The sequence below is a fragment of the Muscardinus avellanarius genome (assembly GCF_963383645.1).
Source record: "Muscardinus avellanarius genome assembly, chromosome: 13".
In the NCBI taxonomy this organism is placed as follows: Eukaryota; Metazoa; Chordata; class Mammalia; order Rodentia; family Gliridae; genus Muscardinus; species Muscardinus avellanarius.
Genome location: NC_137799.1, coordinates 37,828,517 through 37,840,332, shown reverse-complemented (window position 1 = coordinate 37,840,332; position 11,816 = coordinate 37,828,517). Strand labels below are relative to the sequence as shown.

At 43.2% G+C, this 11,816-nt stretch overlaps 1 protein-coding gene across 1 annotated transcript; it reads right to left on the bottom strand.

Moving 5' to 3' along the window:
• Positions 1-10,201: 10,201 nt before the first annotated feature.
• Positions 10,202-11,104, bottom strand: SLC25A51 (solute carrier family 25 member 51; the record flags this gene model as incomplete). Its single annotated transcript, XM_080709322.1, has 1 exon — positions 10,202-11,104. Exon 1 carries the CDS (start codon positions 11,093-11,095, stop codon positions 10,202-10,204), a length of 894 nt encoding a protein of 297 aa, XP_080565448.1. The 5' UTR covers positions 11,096-11,104.
• Between the last annotated feature and the right edge of the window lie 712 nt (positions 11,105-11,816).

Sequence of the window (11,816 nt, the reverse complement as noted above, 5' to 3'; positions counted from 1 at the left end):
TGGGGATTGAACTCGGGTTTTCTATCCTGGAGCTACACTCCAAGGTCTATTTTATTTTTATATTTATTTATTTATTGGTGGTACTGGGGGTGGAACTCAGAAGCTTTCTACCTCCGAGCTATACTCCCAGACCTATTTTATATTTTATTTGGAAACAGGGTCTCACTAAGTTGTCTCAGCCTCACTAAGTAGCTGAGGCTGGCTTTGAACCTGTGTGATCCTCCTGTCTCAGCCTCCCAAGCGCTGGGATTACAAGCATGCGCCACCACGACCGGCTATTTATTTTTATTTTGAAACAGGGTCTCACTAAGTTGCAAAGGACCTCACTAAAGTGCTGAGGCTGACCATGAGCCAGCAATCCTCCTGTCTCAGCCTCCCATGTCCTGGGATGACAAGCATATGCTTGTGGTTTAAATTAAAGAGAAAGGATCTGCTACAGAAACACTCGCCTGTGTAAGCTATAAAGAGCTGCACCCGAGATAGGATACCCAGTCAGAGCCTTAGAAATATTGTTAGGAGTTTAGATCTAAGATGGGAAAAAGTAAGCGTTCTCCAACCCCTCCTCCTGGTTGCCTGCAAGCCAGTGAGCGATACTTCCGAAAGATAAGGGAGCTGTTCCTTTAGGCAACCTGGAGTTGTGACCCAGGAGCTCTCCCCAAGGTAAGTAAGAGTCTGGAGAGAGATGGGGGACAGTATGTGTTATGGTTTTGGAAACTTCCCGGGGACCTTTGTAGGCTCCCAGAAAATAAAGAATAAAAAATAACCCGGGTCTGGTGGTGGACGCTTGTAATCCCAGCATTTGGGAGGCTGAGACCGGAGGATTGCAGTTCGTGGACAACCTCAGCTACTTAGTGAGTCCCTCCATAACTTAGTGAGACTCTGTCTCAAAATAAAGAATTAAAAAAAAAATAGGGCAGTGGGTGTAGCTCAGAGGCCAAATGGCCCTGGGTTCCATCCCCAGACCCACACAAAAAAAAGGGGACAGCTGGGCATGATGCATACATGTAATTTTAGTAACTTGGGAGGCTGAGACAGGAGGATTGCAGGTTCCAGAATAGTCTCAGCAAGTAGTGAAACTCTCTTCAACCTGCAATACCTTGTTAAAAAAAAAATTTAATTGAGCTGGAGGTATAGCTCAGAGGTAGAATGCACACACGGCATCAGGTCTGTTGTCAATGCATTGTATTTATCCTTAAGTATCATTGTCTAGTTTTTTTTTTGCATCCTCAATACATGTTTTCAGTTGACAGGATTTCCTGAAGTTGCAATTTGCTGCCGGGAAAACCCTAACCCTCCCCTCCAAGGGGTCAGCAGGTAGACCCCTTGTCTCTGTGGCAACCATAATAAAAAATAAATTTGAAATATTAAGCCTCAGTTTTACTGCTTTTTTAGGAGGGGGGGCAGTCTGAGCCTGCTGTGTGTGTGGAGGAAGTATCATCATTATGAAAGATAAGTAAATTCCTAGGCCATCGCCTTGCCTGTGTTCCCTACTAGCAAGTCTCCCTCTGTAGAAGCCTACAGTTCCACAGCAGTGCGGCTTCCATACCAAGAGCTTAACTGTCTCTCCATGCTCCGCTGACGTCACGTATTCTATAATGCTCCTCCTAGTGACTTTTTCAACATTTTATTATGAAAATGTCCAAACATACAGCAAAGTAGATTTTTATAGTGAGCATCCATTTACCAAGGTTCTCCATTTACTATGCTTGCTTTATCCCTTACCTAGTAGTCTATCTAGTCATCAATCCTTTTTTTTTTTTTTTGAAGTAGGGTCTCACTAAGTGGCAGAGGCCTTCATTCATTGCTGAAGCTGGTCTTGAAGCTGACTTAGTGGGGATCGAGGAATGGGGAGCCCAAGAAGACCAGAAAGATTTTTTAGGTACTTTTTGTGTAATGGTGTGAGATGGCAACGTGGATTCTTGTTCTAGTTTAGAAAAAATAGCCAGAACTATACTGCTGTAAGCTTATGTAATTTTTATTACAAAGGTAGAAAGAAGGAATAGAATAATAAAGCACTCTATCAGAGGGACGAAGTGGGATGCCTTGAAAATAAGACATTGGTTTTTGAGCACAGTTTTTATAAGGCTTTGTTTTCTTTCATCCTGCTTAACCAGGAGATAGTCTTTCTATCTGGTCCTGATGTAGGTGTGGGCCTACCCATTATCTCTGGTGCAGGCCTTTTGGTATGATTATGAGGATTCACTATCTCCGATCCTGCTTGACCAATAGACAGTCTGTCTCCTCCTGATGTAGGTGTGGCTGGCCCATTATCTCCAGTGCAAGCCTTTGTCAGGACCAAGATGTGTTGCTTGGTTAACAAAGTCAGGGGTCACATGGTATATGCCCTCTATGAGGAAGGCCTGTACCATCCTCCTGCATCCTTGGGGAGTTTTAGCCTTAGTAAAAAAAATCTCTATCTGCTAGAAGTTATTTATTATGTAAACTTGTCTTTAAAATATGAAGGCCCCGGGCTACAACTCTTTTTGTGTACTTGGTAATCACTTTTGGTCAGGGGAACTCTGCCTCCCCTCCCTGCCTGAGTGCCTGCGTAGCACCCAGACCCTGACTACTTTTTACATTTTGAAATCAATACCCAAAGCAAATTTATACCAAAGCAATTTTGAAATTAATACCAAGCCAGGTGTGGTGGTGCACACTTGTAATTCCAGCATTCAGGAGGCTGAGACCTGAGGATCGCTACTTAGTGAGGCCTCCTGCAACTCAGTGAGACCTTGTTTCATAATAAAGAATAAAAAATAGGTCAGGGGGTGTAGTTCGGAGGTAGAATGTCCCTGGGTTCCATCCCTAGACAAGAAAAAAAAAAAGATATAAAAGAAATAATACCAAAATCAAATGAGTACCAAAGCAATTATTCAATACCGGCACATTCCCCATCCCTTTGCACAAAAGTCTGACAGGGCTAAGGAAAACTCTGAAGTTTCTTTTGCCCAAGAGAAAGCTTCTTACCATAGACCACCTATTATGATAGATCTGGTGACCTTTGAGAGAGAATCAGTATAATCTGAAACAAATAGGTATCATCTCAGGGGAGCTAAAGATATTTATTTATATTGGCCCTGAGGATTGAACCCAGAGGCAGTCTACCTCCAAGCAACACCCTCAACCCTTTTTTAAATTTTGAAGCAGGGTCTCACTAAATTGTTGCTGAGGCTAGTCTTAAACCTGCAATCGTAAACCAGCCATGGTGGTGTAAATTTGTAATCCCAGTATTCAGGAGGCTGAGACCAGAGGATCACAGTTCATAGACAGCCTCATCTACGAGGCCCTTCGCAACTTAGTGAGACCCTGTTTCAAAATAAAGAATAAAAAATAGGGCAGGGGGTATAGCTTGGAGATCGAATGACCCTGGGTTCCATCCCCAGACCCACCAAAAACAAACAAACAAACAAAAACAAACAAACAAAAAACAATAAAACCCCCCTGCAATCCTCCTTCCTGTCTCAGTCTCCCAAGTATTGGGATTACAGGTGTATAACATTCTCCAGCTAAATGCTGTTTTGTGTGTGCAAGCTGTGTCAGGAGCAAGTAACTGCCTTGACCACAAGTATCTGCTTAGCTCATAGAGAACACCTTTCTGTTGATGAAGGGTAGAGCAGCTATATAGGTGGTTTGTTCCAGAGCAAAAGTCACATGCTGGGTGTGGTGGCACAGGCTTGAAATCCCAGCATTTGGGAGTCTGAGCCGGGGGATCTGGGTTCTCAGAGAGCCTCAGCTACTTAGTGAGGCTCTGTGCTACTTAGTGAGACCTTGTTTCGAGATAAAGAATAAAAAATTGGGCCAGTGGCGTAGCTCAGAGGTAGAATGTCCCTGGGTTCAATCCCCAGCACCAAAACAACACAACCACAAAAGTCACCGCCTGTGTGGCATTTCTACCTTAACAAAACAGTATTCAATGATAAATCATTTAAAAAGGTTATTCGCTGGCCGGGCATGGTGGCGCACGCTTGTAATCCCCGCGCTTGGGAGGCTGAGACAGGAGGATCATGGAGGTTCGAAGCCAGCCTCAGCTACTTAGTGAGGCTCTCAGCAACTTAGTGAGGCCCTGTTTCCAAATAAAATGTAGAATAGGTCTGGGAGTATAGCCCGGAGGGAGAAAGCCTCTGGGTTCTACCCCTAGTACCACCAATAAATAAACAAATAAATAAAAGAGATTATTCGCTGAGCATGGTAGTAACACTGGTGGCGCACGCTCGTAATCCTAGTACTTGGGAGGCTGAGACAGGAGGATTGCAGGTTCGCAGCCAGCCTTAGCTACTTAGTGAGGTCCTCCAAACTTAGTGAAACCCTGTTTCAAAGTAAAGAATAAAAAATAGGAAGCTGGGCGTGGTGGTGCATGCTTGTAATCCCAGTACTTGGAAGACTGAGACAGGAGGATCAGATTCTCACAGCCAGCATTAGCTATTTAGTGAGGCTTTCAGCAACCTAGTGAGACCATTTTCCAAAAAAAATTAAAAATAAGCCGGGCGTGGTGGCGCAGGCTCGTAATCCCAGCATTCGGGAGGCTGAGACCAGAGGATCACAGTTTGCGGACAGCCTCAGCTACTTAGTGAGGCCCTTTGCAACTCAGTGAGACCCTGTTTCAAAATAAAGAATAAAAAATTGCCGGGCGTGGTGACGCATGCTTGTAATCCCCTTGCTTGGGAGGTGGAGACAGGAGGATCGCACAGGTTTGGAGCCAGCCTTGCTGGCTTAAAAAAAAAAAAAGAATAAAAATTGGGCAGGGGGTGTAGCTCGGAGGTCAAATGTCTCTGGGTTCCATCTCCAGACCCGCAAAAAAAAAAAAAAAAAAAAAAAAAAAAAAAAATTTAAAAATAGGTCTGAGAGTGTAGCCCAGGGTTAGAAGGTCCCTGAGTTCCATCCCCAGTACCACACACACACGAAAAAAAAAAAAAAATAGGGCTGAGGGGGTATAGAATGTCCCTGGGTTCAATTCCCATTACTATAAAAAAAAAAAGAAAAAAAAAAAACCAGGTGTGGTGGCGTGTGCTTGTAATCCCAGTACTTCGAAGGCTGTCTCACAGCCAGCCTCAGCTACTAAGACCCTCCGCAACTTACTGAGACCCTGTTTCAAAATAAACAAAAAAATAAATAAATAAAAAATAGGGATGGGCGTGTAGCTCAGAGGTACAATGCCCCTGGGTTCCATCCCTGGTACAGCTTTAAAAAAAAAAAAAGGTATTTCCTTCTTGCCCTTCTCAGTCAACTGTCAACATTATCGAGTTTTACTACTCAGCAAGTGCCCAGAGAGATAAGAAAAATGGAGTGCTGGTGCATTCAAATCCTGACTCAGGCACAAATATATTATTTCAAACAAATCTGGTGTGGGGGAGTCCAAACATTCTGTCTGCAACCTAAGCTAGACTGCTACAGGTCAAAGCAGGGTGCTGTTACCAATAAAGACTAATAGGAAGCTGGGCATGGTGGCGTACGTGGCTTGGGAGGCAGAGACAGGAGGATCAATTGCGCAGGTTCGAAGCCAGCCTCGGCTGGTTTAAGAGATCCTGTTTCCAAATAAAATATAAAATAGGTCTGGGAGTGTAGCCTGGAGGTAGAAGGCCCCTGGGTTCCATCCCCAGTACTACAAAAAAAAAAAAAAAAAAAAAGACTAAAGCCGGGTGTGGTGACGCTTGTAGCTTGTAATCCCCAGCTTGGGAGGCAGATGAGGATCGCACAGGTTCGAAGCCAGCCTCAGCTACTGAGTGAGGCTCTCAGCAACTTAGTGAGACCCTGTTTCCAAATCAAGTATAAAAATAGGTCTGGGAGTATAGTCCGGATGTTAAAAAAAAAAAGAAAAAAAGCCCCTGAGTTCCACCCCAGTACACCCCCCCACACACACAAAAAGAATGATAGGCCAATTTACCAAAATAGGAAAGTTTTATGTTTGCGGGTCTAGGGGAGAACCCAGAGGCATTCAACCCCTGCTCTATTTTTTAAATTCTTCATTTAAAAATTTTATTTTTAGTGGTACTGGAGGGTGGAACCCAGGGTCTTTCTACCTCCAGGCTACACCCCCAACCTTATTTTATACTTTATTTGGAAACAGGGTCTAAGTTGCTGAGAGCCTAAGTAGCTGAGGCTGGCTTCGAACCTGTGCGATCCTGTCTCAGCCTCCCAAGGACTGCGATTAGGAGCGTGCACCACCACGCCCAGCCTATTTTGAAACAGGGTCTCACCAAGTTGAGGAGGGCCTAAGTAGCCGAGGCTGTCCGAGAACTGTGATCCTCTGGTCTCAGCCTCCTGAATGCTGGGATTACAAGCATGTGCCACCACGCCTGGCTTGAAAGTTTAAGTAATAGAAAATTATTCAACCATGAGACACCAAACAGGATGAGCTGAAAACCAAACTTTATTCCTTACCTAAAAAAGCATGTTAGTGCTGAAATATATAACAGATTTCATTTAACTCATATAGCCACATAACTCAAATTAGCCAACAAAAAGTTTTGTGTGCTTAACCACTTTTAATAATGAAAACTTTTAAGAGTTAACAAGAGACCCCCCACACACAACTTGGGAGCCATTTATGCAAATCTTTATTAAGCAAAAAGACAGCATTAAAAACTGAAAATCCCCATTTAGAGAATGCTGTTCAAGTCTCTGATACACATTTATTTATATATGAAAAAAATTTAACATGAGACCAAATTTGAGTGACTCCCCTCTCTCCACAGCGTCTCCTGCCCTGTCTTCCGTTTCCGAGCACACCCCTCAGCCCACAGTACTTGCTCTACACAGCACCGGTGTTAATTCAACACGATCGGCTTCCTCCCAGCCAGCCCTTGAGGTCCCACTCACATAGCCTGTCTACTACCCATCCTTTTGCAGGTCTGCACAGCCTTATACTGAGTGCTATCATTGTAGCTGAGCTTGGGGATTTCAGGTATGCAAAGGTAAGCACACACACACAATTCTGTTTTCTTGCACAGGTCACAATATATAGCAGGTGATTATATAACCAACCATAAATTAAGATGAATATGGGCTATTTAGACAAACATCAACTTTGTCCCAAACTACAAATGAACAGGTAAGACACAAATTTGTCACCATACAAAGGCTGTGTTTGCTCTGTGGTACAGTCCTGACGGCTCAGACCACTCAAAGTGTATTAAATACAGAATTCATAACATATTCCTGGTGGCCTCAGACATGTCCTGTGTGCATGAGCTGTCTGTGCCACCTATGTAACAGAAAGGCCACTTTAAAGCTTTTCAAATAGTTACTGAATCATGTTTGCAGCTTAAAAATTATTACCATGCTAGTTCATGACGAAGGTGAAAACAATAGAATCTATTAATTATACATTGTGACTTTAAAGTTCAGATAAAGCTGTTGGTTACAAGTTCTGAATTTTTGTCAAATTTAAGAAGTCTAGGACAACACAAAACCATCTCTGGTAATGTATTTGGAGTTTGGTCTTCCAGAGCTGTAAAATGTAACAAAGAAAAAAAATGAGTTAAAAATCATTAAAGACATTAATCACTGTTTTTAAATGCCACATATTTGAGACACCAAAACAAAAGCATTTTCTTACAGTTCTCATTTCACTTATATTCCACAGAAGTACTTTACAACCTAAATCTCTCTCCCTTACATGGAGTGTAGACAGAAAGTGAGCCCCAGAGAATTGAAGGCCCAGTGCAGTTCTCCCCAGGCCAGGGTGGACTCCCTGGCGAACTCACCTGCCCTGTGCCCAGCACCGGGACATGTCTGTGGGTGCTCAGGGTCTCACACACATGAATGAGGGGTCAGGTGCTGGCTTCATTTTGAAACTCAACTTCCTTCAAATCCCGACTCTTCAATAGGCCAAAGGATGCTACTCAAATTTATTTGGTGTCAAATTCTTGAAATCCACATCTGTACCTTGATCCTTATCCTGCTATCTAGCACAAAATTGCCAAGCAGAGCTGCTATAAAGCTCCATTACTGCCTTGAAATGCCTGCCCTGTTTCCCTACCCTTTGCAGTTGGAAGGAGGCTTACTGCAGAGGTAAACAGCTCTTTGGGACTATTTGCCCAGAAACTTGAGTAAACTACCAAATGAAGCCCTGATTTTATTTTGGTCGGTATGTGCACATTTACCCAGAAAGATGAAAAACTGGGAATAAGACCCTACCGTAAAAGGGGGAGGGCAGCTAGGAGAGTAGCCCATCGGTGGAGTGCTCGCCTAGCATGAACAAGGCCCTGTGTTCAATCCCCAGCACCACATACACCGAGACCAGACCTACCTACTTCCTCCTGCCGAAGCCAGGAAGCAGTAGCTATGTTGGATTTACAGATCTGTTTTTTAAAGATTTGCACATTACCTCTCCAGGATGTTTCTTAGGTTTAATTAGTTATTCAACTGGTATATGAGTCCTTTTGCTTCATCTACCTAGAAGAAACATTCTAAGGTTTTGTGTTTTCATTAAGTTTTTGTCTAAGTAAGAAATGGGTATGCTATTTGGCTAACACCAACCTCTAGAATCCAAAATAACCTTTCAAATGTCTTTAGATCATATGCCCTTAAAGTATCTTATTTTAATGACACATGGTGAAACTGGGTTCCCCAAATGCCAAAATCCTAAAAGTCTTTATTTCCAAGAGTAAAATCAAAGTTAATACTGGGGGCAAAAGCTATCCTAGAGCTGGGAATGTGGCCCAGTGGTAGAGCACACATCTAGCATGTGTAAGGCCCTGGGTTGAATCCCCAGTACTGCAAACAACAACAAAAAACTGGGACATTATTAACAGACTTGCAAAATAAAACTTTATGTAAGTCCTTGTTTTATTTTTAAAATGTTTCAAGAAAACAAGATATTTGGATATGACTAATTATTATTACTCATGGGGGGTAAAAACCCCAAAGCATTCTCCTGAGTTGGCACCAATAATTCAAAGAAACCAAAATAAACAGAGTAAGATGTATATGCAATTAACATTTTTGGAGTGGTATTGGAGATTGAACCCTGGGACATTCTACCTCCAAGCTATATCTCAGTCCTTTTTAACTTTTTAATTTTAAGCTGGGGATGGTGGCACACACTTGTAATCCCAGCATTTTGGGAGGCTGAGACAAGAAGGATCACGGTTCACGGACAGCCTCAGCTACAACTTAGTGAGGCCCTTTGCAACTTAGTGAGACCCTGTTTCAAAATAAAGAATAAAAGACAGGGCTGGGGGAGTCGGAGGTAGAATGCCCCTGGGTTCCATCTCCACTACTACAAATAAAATAAAATAAAAAAACAAAACAAAACAAAACAGGGCCTCACTAGGATCCTGAGCATCTCATTAAGTTGCTGAGGCTGGTCTTGAACCTGTGATCCTCCTGTCTCAGCCTCCCAAGTGCTGAGATTACAAGTGGTAAGATTGCACAACTGCGCCCAGTTAATAGCTTAAGAGAATGAAATATCAATCAAAATTTAAGGCCTCCTATATTTTGGCAATGAAATCAGTAAAATTCACACAAGGATATTTTGGATGGGCTTAAGGTCACATTCAGAATTAAACATAAAAGTCTCAAAGCTAGAAAGCAAAGTGGAAGCGTTCATAAGCCGCTTGATTCTACCATATCCAAACAGAACTGGGTGGGAGAATGACTATCCCAACAGGTACTCATCTTCAAAACGAATACCAACAATTCATCATCAAATGCTGATACTTAATCAGCTGTTTTCTTCTCTCTCCTGCTTTGTCCTGCCACATATATGCTGGAGTTTGATGAAGATGACCCTTTGCAACTACTCCTGAGAGAGCAGAGGAGCAAGAGATGGAGTCACAAAGTAGGCCCGAGGCGTCCTGGGGCCTCAGGGCGTTTCTTCTAGCTGATCATGGCCATTTATGTTTCAATACAGAAAACTTAAGACTGTTTTGGGGAAAAAAGTCAAATTTTGACTACTACATTATACTATACTGTCAAAGGCCATCAGACAGGTATTTACCAGGCAATTAGCTTAAAGCTCTTGGGTAATGATGAAAATGACAAGACAAAACAAACAAACAAAAAAAAAAAAACCCTTAAGTTTTCCTACTAAAACCTTTTATTCTGTTTTTGTTGAGGATTAAGGAAAATAACTCCACCCATAATTCATTGCAACCTGAACTTAATGACACCACCTTGTGCTTGAGCCAATTAGGAACAAGGCCAAACTGCAACCTTAGGTCTATTTAGTTGGTAAACAGCACTTAATCAGTGACCTTTCTCATATAACCTTTAACAAGAACTCATAAGTGGCATTGATTATGCCCCAAGAGATGAGGGACCGATGGTAATTCAGGTGGGCACCTCTGAAAAGATTTGTCAGTTTCCTGTCCCGTTCTAGCCAGATTGTTTTAAAAACCTTGGGAAAAGACTGGAATTCCCCACCAATCTGAGACTGTATTCGAGTTTTTACAACATTAATCGGAAAAAACAAGAATCCCAACATGGCACCCAGTAGACCTCCACAGATGAAGTCATTGACCAAGTGAGCACTGTGCGTAGTTGCAGTCGGCAGATGCTCCTTGATGGGGCCTCGAAGGCCAAAGAAAAGGACGTTGCTAAATCCATTACGGAAAAGAATGGGCACCAGGCCTCGGTAATACTCTCCAACTCCATGGCGTTTCAGTGCCCTGAAGGCCTGGTAAGTGTTTGTGAATTTATCATGATGCCTGTGGTCTTGAAGCAAGGTCTGAACTCTTTCCAGTGGAGTGAAAATGGCTTCTGTTGTTCCTGCCAGCACCGCCGCCACAGCTCGGGTAGCAAACTCTGGGGCACTGACGTGTTTACGGAGAAGGCAAGATAAATCCTCATAGAGACCGAACATAAGCGCCAGGGTGGTGGTTTTCTGCATTAATGGGGGAAGGATTCCACGGTACAAGTTTCGAAATCCATCCCTCCTCAACTGAAGGATTGCATCCCGGGTTTTGATTCCATACAGCTGCTGCCGAAAGAGGATCTTCTGAACAGGAAATGTGATGGCTACGTTGTTGAAGGCCGCACAGCAGCCGCAAAAGTAATGCTTCATTTCACCAACGTTTGTAATGTGAGGTGATATATCTTGTTTTGAAGATGTTAGGATGGGTGTCCTCTTTTCATGAGCTTCTGAATCCATCATGTTGCTAAAGATCTTTCTTCTTCATGAAGGATTTTTTAACCTACGAGTAATAAATGACAACAGGTAAACTTTTTTCTTTTTTGTGGTGCTGGGGGTGGAACCCAGGGCCTTGCACATGCTAGGCAAGTGCTCTAGCACTGAGCTACACCTAAGGTCCAAGGACAAACCTTTATATGGAGAGCAAATATCCCTCCTCCAGGCTGGGCATGGTGGTGCACACTTGTAATCCCAGCATTGGGAGGCTGAGACAGAAGGACTGTGGCGCACGCTTGTAATCCCCGTGCTTGGGAGGCAGAGACAGGAGGATCGCGCAGGTTCGAAGCCAGCCGTGCGTGCTGGCTTAGGAGACCCTGTTTCCAAATAAAAATGTAAAAATAGGTCTGGGGGTGTAGCCTGGAGGTAGAAGGGCTTCCAGGAACCCCAGTACCACACACACAAAAAAAATCCCCTCCTCCAATTTCTGGATACTACACATTCCTTTTTAGACTAGATTTATTTTGGTGGTACTGGGAATGGAACCCAGAGGCCTACCTCTGGGCTACACTCCCAGACCTAATTTTTTTTTTTTTTTTTTTGAAACAGGGTCTCGCTAAGTTTTTGAGAGCCTCACTTCGTAGCTGAGGCTGGCTTAGAACCTGAGCGATTCTCCTGTCTCAGCCTCCCAAGTGCAGGCATTAGAAGTGTGCGCCACCATGCCCGGCAATAGTTCTTTATTTTTACT